The 19,992-nt window shown below is 51.6% G+C and overlaps 1 protein-coding gene across 2 annotated transcripts in view; it reads left to right on the top strand.

Annotated features, from left to right (window-relative positions):
* Nucleotides 1-19,992, top strand: part of LOC135186910 (uncharacterized) — a 49,500-nt gene that overhangs the window by 10,226 nt on the left and 19,282 nt on the right. Inside the window, exon 4 of one of the 2 annotated variants that reach the window (XM_064165088.1) lies at nucleotides 6,581-6,725. The exons of the other annotated variant lie outside the window; for it this stretch is intronic. Coding sequence (XP_064021158.1) covers nucleotides 6,581-6,603 — 23 coding nt within the window. The 3' untranslated portion in view covers nucleotides 6,604-6,725. Of the gene's footprint in view, nucleotides 1-6,580; nucleotides 6,726-19,992 lie in introns of those variants that run through there. 2 annotated transcript variants of the gene reach the window in all.

The following is a 19,992-nucleotide window of genomic DNA, read 5'->3' as shown; positions in this document are numbered from 1 at the left end:
CGGGCTGCTGCTCCCGGAGGCTTTCCGGCACAGCTTGGCTGCGCTCCGGGCTCCGAGGCGAAATCAGCTCCCTCGTCTCACGCCTCCGTGCTGAGTCCCTGGGATCAAACCCTTCACCTGCAGGATGCAAGCTCGGGTGGTTGGCCAACACCAAACCCACAGCTGCCTCGTCTTGAGCAGAGCCCACTTCTGACACCCTTAATTAGAGACAACCCCAAAAGGACAGACTGGACTGATTCCTTGAAGAGCTCATCTGGAGGATCAGCAAGCACAGAGCAGATGGCTTCGGTACAAGCTCTGAGGTAGGCTTAAGCTGGGTGGAGTCAACCCTCAGGCTTGACCCTAGATGTCAGTGTAAACAGATCCTCTGGGGACTTTCACTGTGGAAAGCATGCGCAAAACTTCAAGTCCCTACCTGTCAGTGCTTGAAACTCAAACAGCCCAGATTGGGCAGGTAGGGCTGAGCTGCCTCCTGCAACTGCCTGCGAAGAGCCTTGGCCTCACCTTGACAAGAGTGGAGCCCTTGCTCATCCTTGGGCATGGCAGAGAGCAGCAGTGTGGTGGCTGGAGTACGAGACTGCTGCAGAGTGAGGGTAGCAGTGACTGTGGGTGACAGACTAGCAAAGCGGTACCAAGGCATTGCAGGATTGAATATGCCTCTGCTGGGCAGAGGATCAACAGATCGCAGTGTCCTGTCACAGCATCACAGCTTTTCCTCAGAGACACTGATGCTGCTTCTTACAGAGCAAAAAGGACTTGGGGCCTGGAGTTGGACTCCACAAGGTGAACAGCCTTCCCTTTGAGCAGTGCGTGAGCTTGTCCCACTGCCTACCATTTCTTCCTTCTTGTAGAGAGCAATAAGCCCAGGATGACAGGGAACAATGTGCTAGTGGTCAAGAAGGCCAACAGCATCCTGGCCTCTGTCAAAAACAGTGTCCCCAGCATGAGCAGGGCAGGGATTGCACCCCTGTACTCAGTGCTGGTGAGGCCACAGCTTGAGTACTGTCTTCAGTTCTGGGCACCACAGGATAGGAAGGATACTGAAGTCCTGAAGTGTGTCCAGAGAAGATCAAGGAGGCTGGTGAGGGGTTTGGAGGGCACATTGTATGTGGAGGGGCTGAGGGAGATGGGGTTGTTTAGTCTGCAGAAGAGAAGGCTACGGGGAGATCTTGTTGCACTTTTCAGCTACCTGAATGGGGATTGGTGTGAGGCCAACATTGGTCTCTTCTCCCAGGTAACTAACGATAGGGCACAATAAAATGAGTTTAAGCTGTGCCAGGGGAAGTTTAGATTGGACATTAGGAAAAGCTTTACTGAGAGAGGTAGTGGAGCTGCCATCTCTGGAGGTGTTCAAGAAGTGTGTAGGTGTGGCACATCAGGATATGGTTTAATGATCACGGTAGTTGGGTTAGGGTTGGACTTGATGGTCTTGGAAGTTCTTTAACAACCTTGGTAATGCTGTTATTCTGTGGTTTTGCCTGCTGTGGTTACAGCCTCCATTCAGTCATGGCACAGCTTGTGGAATCCCAGGCTCCTTCAGTTTCTGGCCTTTCTTATTCCTGTCTCTCCAGGATGGCTTTGTACCCTCTGGACCTGGGTCAGATGGGTACATGAAGGTTCTAGTCATGCTCTTCTGCTACTTTTCCTCAGGCAATTGATACTCAGCTAGTCCTCAGTATTCTCTGTGCTGCCAAAAGCATGTAATGTTTTTTTGGAAACTCTTCTGCTGATAAATGTGATCTAAAGGGCAGCCAGGAGAAGCTGTCAGAAATTCCTGTTGGCCATCATGTGGGCTGTGTTTAGTAGGTACTGCCAGTGCCAGAGTGTGTGGTTCCCTTTGGTGTCTCCTCACAGCTCTGCTGACACACTCATCTCTCCAAAAACCCTTCCTATTTTCTGAGTTTTTTTCTCTTCTAGGAAAAGTTCCTTTGTTATGATGAGTATTTTGGTTTTACATATTCAGTTATTCCATTGGCTTTTAGTCAAAGAAAGGAGTTGGAAGAATTGAGCTCCAAGAAGTAACTTGAACATCTACCGTCTAAACAGTGGTGTCTGAGAGTTAAGTCTCCTGAAAGGGAGGTCTGTGTACCTAGCAAGAGGCTGCCTGGAAATTGTCAGCAAATGAGGTATTGTACAGGTGTACCTGAAACCCTCCAGACCTCTAAGGCTTCAGACAGGTGGTCATCCCTTCTGGATCCAGATCTGTCTCATAATGGTGGGCATATGCAGTGCTCATGAGCAGCACAGCTGCCATCAGGTCTCTTGGCAAGCCCAGTCCTGAATTAAGCACGAGACTTGCTTTTGGCTTTTCCTTTCAGGCCAGGCAAGTGCACCTCAGTGGGAAAGAGACATAAGCTGGGGTCGTGTGTGCTAATTTGGAGCTAGCTAGAATGTTTTGGTGAGAAGGATTAGATCACAGGCTGTGAAAGAGAAACAAGGGTGATGTCTGCTTCACTCATAGGCTTGCTGAGATGTATAAGAACAAGAATCCAAACATAGATAAGGGAGTTTGAGCACCGCCTGAGCTCTGAGCATTTCTCTAACCTCACCTTCCATCTCTCTGATTAATCCACCTGCTTCCTAACCCCTCTGGCTGACCCTCCATTCTTCCTTGGAGCACAAGGCAATGTCTGGGGTAAGGTAGAGGGGTGGGAGAAGGTGGAAGGGCGGTTGGGAGCCCCTCCTGGGGACTCAGGTTTCTGGGAGGGCTGCTGTGTTTCTGTGTTACCTTTTACCTTGTCTATTTCTGTCTATAACTGTGTATACTGAAACTGTGTGCTTGTGTATTGAGCTAACCTGTAAATATAAGCTTCATTCAATTGCCAGAGCTGGCTGAGTCTAGCCTGGGTGATTTCCAAAGTGTGTGTGTGGGGGCAGGGGGGGGCAGGGAACACCCAAACCACCACACGCTGGAGTAAGGGAAAGGACATATGGTTTGGGTCCTGACTCCAAGGCCTGCTTTTATCCTTTCTGTGTTGTGTCTCCCAGGAAAAGGCTTCATGGTGTTTGTGTTCAGCCCGCAAGGGGAGAGCAGCTGACTGGTTTACTCTGGCCCTGTCTGCCTCTTTGCTGTATCAATAAAGTTATTTGCACAGAATGCAGCTCGAGGAGGAAGTGATCTTGAAAGCTTCTGGTCTGAATCAGAGTTTCCTGCTCCTCTCCGCCCTGGACTGGCCACTGTTTCATTGCAGCACCTTTGCTGTGCTCCTGCCTGCTGGGTAGAAATTGCCTGTGTGAGAGTCCCCAGCCCCCAGACTGCTGCTGTGCTCCAAAACTGCTGAGTGCCAGGTGACAGCCAAGACTCGATTTGTGCCAATGGCAAGTGCAGTAACACCCAATTCTGGCATCCCAAGGAGAGGAGGGTTGTGAGAGCATGGAGGAGCACCAGTAGGGAACTACCAACGTGGTACTGGACCTGGGGAAGGTAGTCTTGTTTAGTGTGGTCAGGAGGTGGCCGAGGGGAATCTGGGAGCTTCCCACAGCTACTGGCTTTTGAGGCAGTAGTTGTGCTTCAAGGAGGTTTGGCTAAAGACCTCCACAGGTTCCTTCCAACAAGCATTTTGCTCACTCTGCTCGTTCTGGTAAGACTGCCAGCACACTATCAGAGGTTTCCAAGAGAATTTCAGGATCTAAATATCTAGTGGATTTTGTCTGACACAGTAATGCAGGTCTAGATGGAATCTGTCTGCTCCAGCTTATTAGGGTAAGTATGATCTCCATGTGAAAACTCTAAGTTCAGGGAGTAGGGTAGATTTGGAAAGGAGTCACTTTTGCCCCCTGACCCAGAGACGGGCGCAAGGTGAGGGAGTTGTTCTAGCAGTCCAAGGTGGCTGGAATCCATTTGCGCCTGCTCTGAGCTCTGGAATAGAGGTAAGGCAAAGTTTGCTGTGGCAGCAGAAGGCTGCTTCTCGTGTGTGTGCAGCACTGTGTGCAGGAGATCCTGGGGCAGTAATAGGCTGCCTCTTTGTCCCTTGTGTCATAAAAGCAGCCAGTGCAAGAGGGGTGGCATGGAGCTATCTTTAATATCCTTTGTAATGTGCTATAAGCCTTTAGGAAAAAGCCTTCTTCCTTGCTTGCCACCTAGCAATCTTTTCTGGGAATGATGAACTTGATGCCCCATGGTCTTTTTCATGTCTATACTGTGTTCTTCTGCATCCCAGCAAAAGCTGAACTCCTCTTGCAGGATCTCTCACCTTGGCCCAGGTGCCCACGTTCACAGGACATACAGGAACTTCATTTCATCATAGCTGTTTTTTCTTCCATGGTCCTTTGTTACATTTAGCTAGAGGAGCCAAGTGTTACTGGAAGAAGACAGACAGGCTGAGGGAGAGAGTGAGGCTTACAGTGGGGTTATTCCCTGAGGAGAGGAGGGAAGAGGAAAAAAGGGAGTCCAGGGAACCCAGCAGTTTACCCCTGTCCTCTTACCTGCAGATCTTGAACTTAGTCATCACAAACACGTCACCATTGCTGAAGTCATGATTAAGTTTGTCCTTTTACTGTCAGCATCACTGCACAAAGCATCCTTCTTTCTTGCTGTGTCTTGAAATACAATCCCTTGCAGGGGCTTTGCCAAGTTACTCCCTTTCAGTGCAGCTGGAACCAGGTTTTTGTAGAGCATGGCAAAGAGCGAACAGGCTGAGTTCCCAGGGCCTGCCTTGTGGCTGTGTTTCAATGAGATCACCTGAACAAGCAAGCGTGGAGCTGCGCAGTGCAGCCCTCTGAGTGGCTGGGTGCTTGCTGGCACTGAGCTGGACCCGTGTCCCCTGGCTGTAGCGCAGCAGCTGGGGACGCTCCGGCTTCTCCGGGAAGAGCTGTGAAGTGTTGGCGTTGCTGCCAGTGCAGGGTGCCAGAAGAGGCTTCCCCTCGCATTCCTGCAGCCTCAGGATGTTTTCACAGCCTGACCTTGTCTTCAGGGAGTCAGAAAGAAAGGGGCTCTGGCCCTGCAGGGTGCTCCTGAGGTGGCATAAAGAGCACCCCCAGGAGTGCCCTCTTGCCCCTCTGCTGCTTGAGGGCTATTCTGGGATGTAATTTGTCCGGACAGACAGACAGCTGTCTTTGCCAGGAGAAGCTGTAGCTCAGTGGGGGGCCTTTTTGGCAAATGTTGTATGGCTCTAATTAGCCTTTGGTTGGCCTCCAGCCCTTGTTTGTTTGTTTGTTTGTTCTTCTTGCATTGAGTCATCTTACTTGTGAGACACCAGCAACATGCCCAGCCAGCGTCCCAGGCTGCCTGTTTCAGATGTTCCCCGTGTTGTTGCTGATAGGACCATCCCACAGAGAGGAATCATACTCATCTTCCCTGTGAATGCCTCTCTCCTTTTGAAATCCTTAAGGAGGGAAGCTGAGTTTGCAGTGCAGCTTTCTCTGCCCACCCCTTCAGCTCGGGCATCAGTATATGAAACACATGGAGGAGCTGGGGCACAGAGAGAACATCACCTGCTCTGTCTTCCCCCCACATGCTGGGATTATGAAGAAAGAGAACGTTCTGCTCTTCTTTCTTCTGGACCTCAGGCACCTATGAATGGTTGGCTGACAGGCAGCCAAGGGAAGTGCCAGCTGTCTGGAGCAAAGTCACACACAACACCAGCTCCTCGGAGCAAGGGACATGAGCAATCTGGCAATCTCTTCCAGGTTACGTTCTCTAGAGGCTGGAGGGCTGCTCTGTGTGCTGTTGCCAGAAGGTCTGGTAGTGCAAACCTGTGCTTGCTGCAGCAGGCAGGGAGGTGAGGCTTAGAGGAGCGTGCAGTGCTGGCCTGCCCCTGACTGCCCTGGTTGCTCTAGTCAGTACTCCAGCACACTAGCTCACTTCGTGTGACATAGAAGCATAGAATACCAGGTTGGAAGGGATCTCGAGGATCATCTTGGGACAAGCATGGTCTAGATAAGATGGTACAAGATTGTTCAGCTGAATTTTAAAAGGCATCCAGGACACAGAACCAGGAGGGAGTTGTGTTGTCTGCTACGAGCTCTCAGAAATGTTTGTACCAGCCACACCTTGCATCTTCTGGGAACTCTCTGGGGATGACACCAAGTAGGAGAACTTTAGAAGTGCGATGCGAGCTCCTTGCTCTTGATCCGATCGACTGACCCTTTGCTCGCGAGGGTACCAGTGGTACTTGTGAGCCCATCTCTGCTGTGAGGGCTCCCTTCCTGCTGGGTTGTTTTGTTAGAGCACTACCATTGGATCTCTCCCCTTCTGTCTCATGGCAGCTGTCTCTTTTGGTGGGTGGTTTGTCAGCTGCTGTCTGACGAACGTCCATCCTGCCCTTCCTTTCACTCTACAGCAGCAGTCACACCTCTGCATGTATGATACCATTGAGAAATTCCAGTCTGTCTCAAGCAGGAGGCATGGTCCTGTAACAGCCCTTTTGAAGGTCTGCTGTGATCCCTCCCTGCCAGCTGGTTTGGGGATATGTTCTGTATTAAGGCTCCTTGGTTTGCCTGCTGGTTTTGACACCGTTGACCAGGATGTTCTTGTGGAACAGTCTGAGCAGATGGTGCCTCTGGCTGGGGCTGCTTGGGGTTGATCCAGATCATATGTTGGGGAGAGCTGCTCATTTGCACATTCCATTTCTTCCCACAGGTTTCTGCTGTGTGGCCTTCTGAGGGGACCCTCCCATTTTAGTGCCTATTGATCCGTTTTGGCTAAGCTGATTAAGCATACACTTGCTTCTGGCTGCCTTCAGGCTCTCCCCACACTCCCTGCTCCTTTTCCCAGGCTGTCACTCTAGCAGGGCAGGGGCACATTTGCAGGGGCTTTTGAGGGTATGTCAGTGCAAGTAGTGTTGGGCTTGGTGGATCTGTGCCCTGAGAGATCCCAGCAATACCTGTCTTAGAAAGGGAGGGATCTGAGTGTCTCCTCTGTGTGCCTTCCTCCAGATGTGTGCACCTGGGTACTACTATCCCTGCTACTAACCTCCACCACAGGGCCAAACCTGAGTGGTGCTGGTGGCTGATTTGCTGTGCCAGACTCTGCTTCTGCTGTTGAAAATCCTCAAGGGATGTTAATCCTGAGGGTCACTGTCTGATAAACACCTGCCAGCAGTCCCAAATGCTCAGGGTGTATGGTTTCTCATTTATCATCTCCTTGTTGGTATAGTGTGGAGGAAGTTTTAGCTCGCCATGGCATTTGGATGCTGTTCTCTGATCTGCTGAGCACTTTGGTGGTGTAACTTCACAGACCAGCATACACCTTTGATCTCCAGAGGCATGTGAGAGGTGTGACCAGAGAAAACAGCCCTTTGCTGAATGCAGCAAACAAGCAGTGGGGCCTGAGTAGGCCTGCTTTGCTTACAGCACTTCTTTCCTTCAGTTTGTAAGTCCTGTCTTCTCTGTACTTCCACAGACTGGGAAAGCCAAGTGGGGAAGTGACGTGGCTTTCCCCACGGACACACAGCAGACAGCTGGCAGGTGAAGTAATGACCCACTGGAGTGCACTGCTGCTGGACTTCCCCTTCTTGAGCCCCAGCCCACGATATGCTGTTCTGTATGTCCTCTTCCCTTGTTCTTTTTGCCTTCCAGCCTGAGGGATGAGGTGAGGAGGGGCTGGATTTGGAAAGGCTGGGCTGCTGAGCTCCATCTGGTAGACACAGCTCCACAACTTGCCCTCTTTGCAGCCAATGCCTCACTCTGATTTCAGCAGACAAGCCAGCTGCTAACAGGACTAAGCCTTGTTGGTTCAGCACTCAGCTGAAAATCCACCTGCTCCCCAAAGGTGACAAAAGATGTTGAGATGCTGGAACGTGTCCAGAGAAGGGTGACAAAGCTGGTGAGAGGCCTGGAGCACAGCCCTGTGAGGAGAGGCTGAGGGAGCTGGGGGTGTGCAGGCTGCAGAAGAGGAGGCTCAGGGCAGAGCTCATTGCTGTCTACAACTACCTGAAGGGAGGCTGTAGCCAGGTGGGGTTGGGCTCTTCTCCCAGGCAACCAGCAACAGAACAAGAGGACACAGTCTCAAGTTGAGTCGAGGGCAGGTCTAGGCTGGATGTTAGGAGGAAGTTGTTGTCAGAGAGTGATTGGCATTGGAATGGGCTGCCCAGGGAGGTGGTGGAGTCACTGCGCCTGGAGGTGTTGAAGCAAAGCCTGGATGAGGCACTTAGTGCCATGGTCTGGTTGACTGGCTAGGGCTGGGTGCTAGGTTGGACTGGCTGAGCTTGGAGGTCTCTTCCAACCTGGTTGATTCTGTGATTCCATGAAAAGCTGCCAGTTGTCACACCTTGTGCTGTGCAAACCCTGGTGACTCAGGATGACCCTCTGGTTTCAGGGTGAAACTCCAGAGGTTTCATCTGTGTGGGTTACGTGTTGTACCTGAACTTTGTCACGAGCGAGGTGATCCTAGCCCCAGCTGTTGTCACAGTCCCCACCTGGAATTCACCACGCAAGAGACAAGTGTAATAAAAACCCAACTGACAAGCTGTTTGCTGGGCTTGACTTTGAAGCAGGAGTGTTTGGCCTGTTGCCACACTGACTGGGATTCTGCAGTGCACCCAGCTGGCCATGGGGTGAGCAGGTGGGTTGGGTGCTGTGCAGCCCTTGCTCTTCAGGGACAGAAGAATGGGTGTCTGTGAGGAAAAAAGAGAGCCTGTTTGTGTCCCCACTGCAGGAGATGCTGCAGCAGGAGCTCAGCCTCTCAAATGGCACAGAAGCCTACACCATAAAGGTTCCATTTCAATAGATGCTTGGTGATTTCATCCTTCAGGGAACACACTCACCAAGGGGGTTTTCCTTTCATTTAATCCCATTTTTCTTCTTGGCAAATTCTCTCTCCTGAAGCTGCACTAAAGGTACACACTAGAATCAGGAGGTCCCCTTGAAATCTTCTTGCATCAGCTCTGGCTTTAAATTAGCTGTCATTCCATGAACGTCTGGGCAGTGTCTGTCACACCTCCTGTGGGGATGTATTTTGGCAGCTTCATTTCTGCATCTTCTTTTGCCTGGCCTTTCACTAAGTCTAGGTTCATTCAATTCAGCAGGACTTCATGTGGACTAAGGACTGTGCACTGTAATGTAGCAGAGTCCAGCCTGCCCAAAGCAAAGCTGACTACTTTCTCTCTGATGCTCTTCATTTTCCTTAAGCACAACTGTGCTAGGTAAAAGCTGCTCCCATGATGATCTGAAGCTAGAGAACGATTGGGAGCTTGGCTTCATTGCCTTTCCCTCTTGAAACAGAGTGCAAAGGAGAGTGGGGGAGAGACTGATCATTCAAATAACAACTAGAAACACTTGAGGGAAAGTTTGTGAGGGTTTGTTTGGGGTTGTTTTAGATAATCATTCACTTGCACATTTGAGGAGAAGAGGGCAAAGTACTCCCCTGCCTCACAGGGGTGAGGGGCAATGCCAGGGAGGTGGGGAGTGGGCTGGAGATGCAGGAGAGGAGCAAAGGTGTAGATGTGGTGCTGAGGGACATTGTTTAGCAGTGGACTTGGTAGTGTTAGGTCTCAGTGACCTTTAGGTTCTTTTCCAGGAGAAAGTTACTCCAGCAGCATTGCAGAGGGAAAGAGCTAGGGCAAAACCCAGCCGTCCCCTGTAGTGCTGTGGGCCCACGTGTTCTCCCTCAGGACAGGGAAGGGTTGCTCTGGTTTTGAATGACAGTGGTTCTCCTTTTTGAGATCATAAACCAGAATGGCATCTGCAGAGAATCCACCCATCCAGCCCAAGGCAGCCAGCTCCTGCTCTGCATGGAGACACCAGCCAGGCTGTGTATGCTCACACTGCCTCAGAGCACTTCACCTGGGCTGAAATTTGGCTTTGCAGCAAAGCTGTCAGCTGTGGCTTTGTTTCCTAGAGCTCATGCAGGTGGGATTTCAGGCTTTCACTGGGCTTTTGCAGATAACACAGTGACTTGAAGGTGAGAAGGAGGAGATGCAGCATTCAGAGAAGAAAATACTATGGACATCAATTCTTTGGTAGCTCTCTCTCAGAGGACCTGGTAAAAATCCCTCTGTGTGTGCCCTTCTTTTTCAGAGGCCAGCAATCACATCAAGTGTTTGCCCAAGCTGCTGAGAAGTTTTGGGTTATTCTGCACTAGCTATGTTTTGCCTTGCCAACTGTCTGGGACGCAGAGGACACGCTGCAAGTGTTGTGCTGTGGTGCTGCACAGACACAAGGCAGGTGCTGGCTGGCATCCCATCTCTCTGCCACCTTTCTGCCAGCTGGGCGAGTGTTCTTGTGGATGCTGTGTTCCCATAAATATGGATTGTCATTCTGCTCTGAAACACCTTCCCTGTGAGGAGGTTCCCCACCACTTCCCTCTGTGGGTGTGCCCCTTGCTGCTGATTTCAGATACTAGCAGGGAGGTGTTGCAAGTCCTTGCCCATGCTGAGGCTTTGCAGTGGACACCGGGAGCTGGCCTCCAGGGCTTTGCAGCTGGTTTGCCCCTCTGATCTCAGTTTGGAAAGGCCTGCCCGTGGTCACTACCTTGGCAGGCTTTGGCTGCCTCTGGAATTTCTGACTCCTATGCTTTGGGGTTGGGATGTGGAGTCCTCAGAGCAAGGAAGCATTCTCTGGTGGCTGTCAAGCTTTTCTCTCAAGTGTGATGTGTGTGTACTATTTTTTTTGCTTCCCAAAGCAGATTTGGTGATCAGCTGTGCCAAAGTTATATGCAAAAGCAGGTCTGTCAAAGAGACCACTGCAGAGCTTTTCCCTCTCTGTCCTGCCTGTGCTGTGTCTCCTCCTTCACATTCTTTTTCCATGAATCTGTGTTCTTATAACACAAATGAAGAAACCACCCAGAAAGCAAGTAAGAGCTGAGGTTTTGTAGGCAGATGGGGAATCATGGATGTGGTAAAGTGGTTGAGTATGTAGACCTTGGACCCAATCACAGTCCCAGATTCCTCTGAGAAGGAGTTAAGTGCCAAAACTCAGCTCTGAAAGCTGCTTTTCTCCCTGTGAGTGGGCACTGCTGATGAGAGCAGCTTGCAGGCTCTGGGCAGACAAGGTGAGATACACATCTGTCTGGGCACTGATCTGCAAAGGAGGATAACATGGTGAGAGCATAAGGTATGATAAAATTGCTGAAGGAAATGGTCCCCAGGAGTCAAAATGGGAGTTTCTGCATGCTGCAGGCATGAAAGCAGTCCCTGCATGCAGGTGGGAGCCTGATCCAGCCCCCACACTGCGGCCAGACTCTGCATGCCTCTGGTTTTCTTATTGGTGCCTTAATCTTCTTATTCCCTTGGGGAAACTCCTTAAAGTAATTGTAGAAGCTTTGGCAAAGTAATGGGAGCAGAGGGCAAGCACAGGAGAGACACCTACCCTGTCTGCTCTATTGATGCTGCAACTGCTCCAGGAAGAGCTGCCCCTTCCCAGGGGTACCTGTACAGTGACCCTGTACTCGTCCATCTCCTCCTCCTTAGCTATGTTGACTGATCAGGAAACCTCCTCTGCAGAGAGCAGAGACCATGGAAATGCGATACAGAGACCAATGCTGTGGCTGAGTTGCTCTGAGATGGTGAAGCACCCCCGAGGTAGACTCTTCTGGAGAACATCTCCTTTGCTTTGAGGCTGCATCCTCCCTTGGAAAATGAGATTAGGACAAAGACTTTTTTACGTCCCCCAGAGAAGCACACTGAGCTGCTGGGCATTTGATAGATGAGAGTGATTGGTCTCTCAGCTCCCTGCCCAGCACAGCACTGGGCAGCTAAGCCAGGGCTTAGCCTCCGGAAATGCCTCACAGCACAGCAGCCTTTGAAGGCAAATGTGACCTTTTGATTGACAACCCTAAATCTAACTGGACTTAAAATAGGAACCTCAGCATTAGCTCTTTGTAATTCAAGTCTCTGTAATCTTCACTTTTTTGGCCCTGCTTGATTCTCATTTCAATATGCAGGGATTGCAGTTTGGCCATCTGCAAATGGAAACCATTACAAATTATATTAAGAGTGGTGGTGGTGGTGGTGATGGTCTGCTGTGGGATAACAGCTCTGTGCTTGCCTCTTCCCTCTGCCCAGAGGCTGGCAGAGACAGGATGCTGTGTTAGAGGGTTTCCTGCTCTCACAGAATTGTAGAACGATCTGGATAGAAGTGGACCTTTAAAGCTCATCTAGTCCAGCCCCTCTGCAGCCAGCAGGACATCTTCAGCTAGATCAGGTTGCTCAGAGCCTCTTCCAACCTCACCTTGAATGTTTCCAAGGATGGGGCATCTGCTACTCACTGGGTAAACTGTGCCAGTGTCTCACCAACCTTCATTGCAAAAATACTGTCCTTCTATCTAGTCTAAATCTCTCCTAGTTCAAAACCATCACCCCTTGTCCTGTTGCCACAGGCCCTGCTAAAAAGCCTATCCTCAGCTTTCTTGTAGGCCCCTTTCAGTACTGAAAGGTTGCCAGAAGTTGTCCGTGGAGCTTCTCTTCTCCCAGCTGAGCAACTCCAACTCTCTCAGCCTGTCCTCACAGCAGAGGGTTTCCAGCTCTCTAATAATTTCTATGACCTCCTTTGGACCTGTTCCAGCAGGTCTGTGCCCTTCTTGTACCAAGAACTCCAGATCTGGACACAGCACTGCAGGTGGGGTCTCAGCAGAGCAGAGGATCAGAGTCCCCCCCCCTGAGCTGCTGCCCATGCTGCTGGAGATAAGCCCAGAATGCAGTTTGCTTCTAGGATGCTAGCACACATTGGCACCTTACTGTCCAGTGAGTCTTCTGCTCTTGTGTCCTAACAGATATTTCGGGCATTGGTGCAAAGCAGGCAGCTTTGTGTCTCTAACCTGTTAGGCACCAAATGCATCTGCACACATACATCTCACAGCTCAGAGTCTCTCCAGGCCTGAGGCCAAATGCGTCAGTCCCAGCAGCTCTCCTCTGCCTCTGTCCTGCTCCATTTCCAGCTGCATACAGTATATTTGCTCATTTACCTCAGCCAAAGCACCTTCTGCATAGGTATTTCACCCCAGACATGGGAGATTCTCACTGGCCATAGGAATAGTCCCTTGGACTTGCCTTGCAGAGGACCCCTGGGTCAAACATCCTCACGCTGTCAAGTCTGCTCCATGCAGGATGTTGCTGGCAAAGGTGGGTTGGTTGGTTTGATTTTAGTGACAGTGCTTCACTGCAAAGCCCTGACCAGCTGCAGCAGCATAAAAGTGCTGGGTAAACAAAGCTGATTTTGCTTGTCTGATGTGTTGATTCCACTGGTGGATTTTGCTGTGGTGGGGAGTTTTGTCACTGTAGCTGCACCAGCCAGACTGGTTAAGTGCAGGTGAGAGGAGCTGGATGTATATCAATGGATTGGCAGCCAATACCCCATGTCTCCCTGTTCAGGCACTGCTGGCTCAGTGACACAGAGCTGAGGGTGTTTGCTTCCTAAGGTGGCATTCCATGCGCTGTGGGTAAGGCATGGCCAATCCCTGCTCATATCTGGAAAGAGGAATGTGTGCTGGGCTTCCCATCACTGGGAGCAGAGTATTCCTCAGACAACTGCCTGTAGGTGTGTGTGGCCCCACACTTGTGTCCATGCTCTGTCGTACGTTGAGGTTGTGAGTTTCTGCTGAGAGCACCTCGGAGCCAGGTGTTTCAGCATCCACATTCCGAGTGCAGCTCTCTGTAGAACCCAGGTGCCCACACGTGCAGGGAGCTCTCAGACAGCGTTGTGCCATGGCCCCTTGCCGTGTCCTGGAGTTGTACAAGTACCTTCTGCAGATGAGCCTTTTAGCTGATCATTTTTGCACCTTGACTTTTATCCAGGCACTTTGAGAGTCATCTGCTGGGGAAACACCAGCTGCATGCTGCTTCTGTTTGGGTCTGGGCCATGCACAGACATGCAGAGGAAAACATTCCTTATCTCCCCGAAGGAATGCAACATCTCCTTTTAATGTACACACACCGCTCCGCCGCTGGGAGTGACCGAGGCAAAACAGCCTTTTGGAAGGACTGTTTCAGTGCTGGGGAGAGGGAGATGCTACAGAGGAACTGATTGGTTTGGGTTTGGGAGTTCTGGAGAAGGAGTGGAGCATGGAAATCATTAGCATGTCTATCCCCCTTTTTCCTGAGAAGGGTGCTCCTCCTGCTCTGGCACCTGTGGAGTGTTCCTTCAGGAAAGGCACGGCCCCTTCTTCACAGCAGACCACCTGCATCATCCTGCCTGTGCATGCAGTAGACTTTTGGAAGCCTGAAATGAAATCTGCCCTGTCTTCCCATCTGTGCCAGGTTAGCTGTCTGTGCTGTGCCTGAGGGACACACCAGGAGCTCATCTCTGACTCCTTCAGAGTACCTGGGAAGCCAGCACACGCCAAAAAGTGCCAAGGCAGGGTGCTGATAGCAGTGTGTACAGGGCGATATGCTGCTCACTTCATGCTCCATTTATTTCTCGGTCTGTGGTTGCTCTCTGCTCTGCTGCTGTGGCTTTTGCTGCTGCTTTGGGCTGATTCTTCTGCCCTTGGTTTCCTTTGTTGTGAAAAGAACATGGGGAGGCTCTGGGAGAGGCACTTATTTTAGTCTCATGTTTTGCTGTCTCCTGAGCTTTCTGTTTGCCAGGCAGTGTGACAGGTGTTGGGCTATGTGTGTGTGCCTGCCTGTGCACCAGCCTGCGTGCCAGGAGATGCACACAGCCAGACACAAGCACGCAGCTGGACATACATGGTGGCCCAGAGACGTCGTGGTAGCTGAGTTCCTCCCATGTCCCTTAAAACTAGCATGTGTTGCCTTCGTGCATTCCAAGCAATTTTAGTAGGTGGCAGTGACACAGCAGTGGTGAGCACAGAGCCCTGGCATGGCTGACCACCACTAAGTCAGCCCTGCAGCACACAGCACTGCAGACACCCAGGACGGATGGTTCTTGGCTCTGAGGCAATCAGAACCCACTTCTCATCCCTTTGCTTCTTTGTGATGAGCTGACAAGGCTGAAAAGAGTATTGTCAGAGCTATGAAAGTACAGCTGGGACAAGAACACCCTGCCTTTGAGCAGGCAGATATTCTCTGTCTTGCTGTGGTTCATGTCATAGAATCATAGAATCAGTCAGGGTTGGAAGGCACCACAAGGATCATCCAGTTCCAACCCCCCTGCCATGGGCAGGGACACCTCCCACTAGATCAGGCTAGCCAGAGCCTGATCCAGCCTGGCCTTAAACACCTCCAGGGACGAGGCTTCGACCACCTCCCTGGGCAACCCATTCCAGGCTCTCACCGCCCTTATTCCTAACATCCAGTCTGGACCTACCCATTTCTGGCTTTGTTCCATTCCCCCCAGTCCTGTCACTACTTGACAGCCTAAAAAGTCCCTCCCCAGCTTTCTTGTAGTCCTCCTTCAGATACTGAAAGGCCACAATAAGGTCACGCCAGGGCCTTCTCCTCTCCAGACTGAATAGCCCCAGCTCCCTCAGTCTCTCCTCAAAGGAGAGGTGCTGCAGCCCTCTGCTCATCCTTGTGGCCCTTCTCTGGACACCTTCCAGCACATCCATACCTCTCTTGTAATAGGGGCTCCAGAACTGGACGCAGTACTCCAGGTGGGGTCTCACTGGTGCAGGGTAGAGGGGGAGGGTCACTTCCCTCACCCTGCTGGCCACACTGCTCTTGCTGCAGCCCAGGCTCTGGTTGCTCTCTGGGCTGCCAGAGCACACTGACAGCTCACATTGAGCTTCTTCTCCACCGGCACCCCCAAGTCTCTCTCCTCAGGGCTGCTTTCCAGCCAGTCACTGCCCAGCCTATATTTGTGCTTGGGATTGCCTTGACCCAGCTGCAGGACCTTGCACTTGGTCTTGTTGAACCTCCTGAGGTTGGTTTGTGCTCACCTCTGCAGCCTGCCCAGGTCCATCTGGATGGATCCCTCCCCTCCAGCCTGGCTGCTGCACCACACAGCTTGGTGTCATCAGCAAACCTGCTGAGGCTGCACTCAGTGCCTCTGTCTGTGGCAACAGGACTGATCCCTGAGGGACTCCACTTGTCCCTGGCCTCCACTTGGCCATGGATCCATTGACAGCCACTCTTTGGGTGCAGCCATCAAGCCAGTTCTTAATCCATCCTGTGTTCCACCCATCAAACCCATTTGTCACCAGCTTGGAGACCAGGATGTGGTGCAGGACAGTGAGGAGTGCTCTGCCCAGGTACAAGTAAATGCCATCAGTTGCTCATTTCTCATCCATTAAGGTTGTGACCTTTCCATAAAGGCCTCTGGGTTTGTCAGGCAGGATTTGCCCTTGGTGAGGTCATGCTGACTGTACTGAATCACCTCTTCACTACTCATTTGTCTCAGTATTGCCTCCAGGAGGATCTGCTCCATGAGCTTACCAGGCACAGAGGTGAGATTGACTGTCCCAGCTGTGGAACAACTCAGGTTGTCTGGCTGGGATGGCAGAGATGTGCAGGCACTGTAGTGACCTTGCTCTTTCCCTACAACATACAGCTTGTGCCTGCTCTCCTGGTTGTTATTGTTTCTCTGGTGAGGTGTTGGAACAGGCTGCCCAGGGAGGTGGTAGTTGCCATCCCTGGAGGTGTTCGAGAAGTGTGTGGACGTGGCACTTCAGGATGTGGTTTAATGGTCATGGTAGTTGGGTCATGGTTAGACTCGATGATCTGAAAGGTCTTTTGCAGCCTTAGTGACTCTATTCCTCTTTGCCTGATGAAAGCCACTAAACCCAGGCTTTCCCATTTCAGGCAGAATCACAAGTGAATGGGGAATTCTGTTCTCCTGAGCTGGCAGCAGTTGGTCCCTCTGAAGGACTCACAGCCTGCATTTGCTCAGTGCTTTGCTAATGCCTACTTAAGCTCCCTGTCCTCTCTCAGGGTCCACACCTACCACGTGAGTGGTTGCAGAGGTGCATGGTATGGAACTTGAACCCCTGTTAGCAGATGGGATCCTGTCTGGCTGAGGACAGGTAGGTGCAACCCAGAGGCATCTCAAGACTGTTAGGCTAGTGGCCCTTTAGGTAGAGGGGTGTGCCCTTGGTGGGCAGATGCCTTCCCGCTCAGACTTGCTGCCTGATCCCCAGCAGCACTGCAGGCAGCTGGAGCCTGCCCCATGTTTAGGGAAGGAGAGCTGTCTGCATGCTGGGCGAGGCCTCTCTGATCTTCATGCCAGGAGCTGGATATAGACACAGACAGCTGGATGAAAGGTGAAAGGTGTGTGAAATCAACCCCAGGGGCTGGGGTTGAAGCTGCAAAATGCAATGTTTATGGAAACAGTTTAGGCCCCATCTAGTGTAGCCATATTTGCTCCAAAACCAATGGGAGCTGAGGGATCATGGGCCCCAGCTCTACTGCCTTTGCATTTTTGAGCAGCCATGTGGTTTTGAGGCAAGCTTCCTACTTGTCCTCGCTCTCCGTGCGCTGTCAGTTGTCAGCACAGCTTCTGTGCGCACAAACTGGGTTCATTTTGGTGGCAGTTCAATCAGAAGCTGTGTTCTGAGCTTGCACCAGATGTTCTCCAGCAGTGGAGGAGGGTGCAGTGGTCAGAAACAGCAGCTGGTGCTCTGGGTAGCTGAGACCCATGAGCATGTCCAGGGGTTTGGTCCAGCTGACTAAGTCTAGCTGAAAGTGGCATCCTTGAGCAGCATGCATGGTAGGTGTAGGAGGTTCCCAACAAACTGTTTCAGCTGAGTGAGCTCCCCTGTTGCACAGAATCATTTGCTGCTGTAGATGCTGCCCTTGAGTTTGTGACCTTGAGCCCTTGGTGAGAGTGGCCTCAAGTGGGTGTTGAAGTTTAGCTCTCCAGGGGCCATAGGTCATCAGTCTTGAGCCCCACAGCTAGGACTGCAGCCTGGCCTGCACTGAAGTGTTTGCAGGCTCCGCTCTGCCAGGGTGAGGGCTAAGTGTTCCCCCTTTGCCTGTGGGGTTGGCATGAGCCACCAGGAAGAACACAGGCTGGGCTTTATGCAGGAAGTGTTTCAGGGAATGGCCAGGTGGCTTTCTTCCTTCACCTCTTCTACTAAGAGCCATCATCAGGACAGATGGTGGGGTGTCTCTTGGGTTGCTGTGGTCTGGGAAGTAACTGCAGCCATCCCGGGATCCCTTGGGAATGCCCTCTTCTGTTGTAAAAACACCTCTGCTGGAGAAGATCAGGGTGTGGGAAGCCATGAGTTGGCTTGTTGGAAGTGCTTTGTTGGGAGGTGAGATGTGCTAGCCTGCCTCACTGCTACCGTGCTGCTGGCTGATGTGCTCAGCTTCCAGGCACTGTGCTCTGGCTGCACTGAACCTGGGCTGAGCAGCCTAACCCGGAGTGCACTGTGTCAGGGAATCCCTCCTGGGAGCACCTTTAAGCTCAGCACCTTTGGGCTCTGTCCTTCAGCTACCACTGACCTGGATATGACAATTACCAGCTAATGTGTGCTCAGAGCAGTGCCAGTTTCCCTGCAGCTATCAGAGGAACAGCTGAAGTAGGCAACATCTCTTTTCAGCCTTCATGACAGAGCTTCCCTGCTCCTTCTTGTCCAGCTGCAGGTATCATCTCAAGTCACACACTTCCTGAAGGAAGCACCAGCACTGGAGTGACCAGGCACCCCCTCCAGCAGCAAGGGGCAGAGATGCTGAGCAGAACTTGCTACTCTGCTATGGACATTGCCTCCCAGCTTGTGGATAAGGGGTCAGGGATGGAAAAAAATCCCCATGAAAGAAACAGAGAGTCATTGCAACAAGACATCTCCCAGCCACAAATTAATCTTCCCAGGCACAGCTTCATGCTTTGCTGTTGCCTTTGTGAGAGCTGTGGGACAAGCAGAGCCTGCTCTGGCAGGGACATGCCCATCACCTCACGAGGTGCCAGACAGGACTGTCCCATGTGTCGTGTGGGCCTGGCAGCTTCAATCAGGCAGCAGGACCTAGGTTGACTACAGCATTACCAACACACGGGCAAAACAGTAGGAGGGCAGTTGGGTGGCAGAGATGTGGTGAGGAGTGTGGCTCAGACAAGGCTGAGAGCAGCGGGCCAGGCACTGCCTGCACTGCAGAGAAGGGTATGCCTGGACAGAGGGACTTGGAAGAGGCAAGGGCTGGATCTGGGGAAATGTTGGAAAGGTGATTCATACGAGGGCTGCAGAGGTGCTTTTCAAGTGCAGCCTCATCTCTCTGTTCTGTGCAATCCCTGGCATTTTGCTAGTGCTGTTCATCTGGAGATCTCTGAGATTAATATAATCAGCATCCCCAAGCAGGAGGCTGGAAAAATTCAGGTGCTGAGCAGGAGGAGGTGGAAGTTTGTCTCAGAACAAGACCAGCGGTCCTGTGGGGCCACACTTAGCTGCTGGCCCTTGCTACACTGCTGTAACTCATCTGTTCTGAAAAGCCACGGGTCAATCCACACCAGGTGACCAATCTTTGGCTGAGATCAGCTGTGCTGGTAGGCTCAGGGCTTTCCTCTAGCATCTTGAGTCTGTGTTGGAAAGTGCTCTCCACCCATAAATTCTCTTGGACAAGCCTCGGATTGCCACATGCTACTTCTAATAGGTGTGTGCTCATGAGTGCAGGGTCCAACTATGGGAAACAGTAGGAGACATTGGTCTGCTTTTCCCCAGAGGATTCTGACAGCAACGTGCCTGGTTTGGAGAACCTGTCTGTCCAGGTATTGCTTTCGTTGTGTGCAGTGGTCTGGAACATTCTTCTGTCTCACCTACCAAAGCGATATCTCAGCGCTTTTCAGGAGTGCATGAGGTGATGTGATTGCTATCCCATGTGGATTGCTCCTTCTCACAGTGGGAAGAGTGTGGATCTTAAAGTGCTTGGCTTTGTACTTTAATAGTCATGTAGGGTAACTAGGTTAGGGCAGGGGACACAGCAGTTTGAGGTTGTGTGATTACTCCTGAGTGGTTCTTCCCACAGCCCCAGGGCAACCCGGGAAAGTCCCAGCTCCTACAGAGATGTCCTGCCCTTTCCATGGGTGCTCATCTGTCTTGAGGAACTCAGACATGGCTCTCCTGCTTTATTTCGCTGTCCTGCCTAACATCTGCTCTTCTGAACTGTTCTGAGCTGTGTGCAAATGCTTATTTATTTCTTCTTCCTTTCTCAGACCGTAGGGGGTAGAGGGAAACAGCTTGAACAGTGAGACATGGTGTGACCATGTGGAGAGGTCACTGGGGGAAGGCTA

This window comes from Pogoniulus pusillus, chromosome 26 (assembly GCF_015220805.1).
Source record: "Pogoniulus pusillus isolate bPogPus1 chromosome 26, bPogPus1.pri, whole genome shotgun sequence".
Classification (NCBI taxonomy): domain Eukaryota; kingdom Metazoa; phylum Chordata; class Aves; order Piciformes; family Lybiidae; genus Pogoniulus; species Pogoniulus pusillus.
This window is presented reverse-complemented; position numbering and strand designations above follow the sequence as displayed.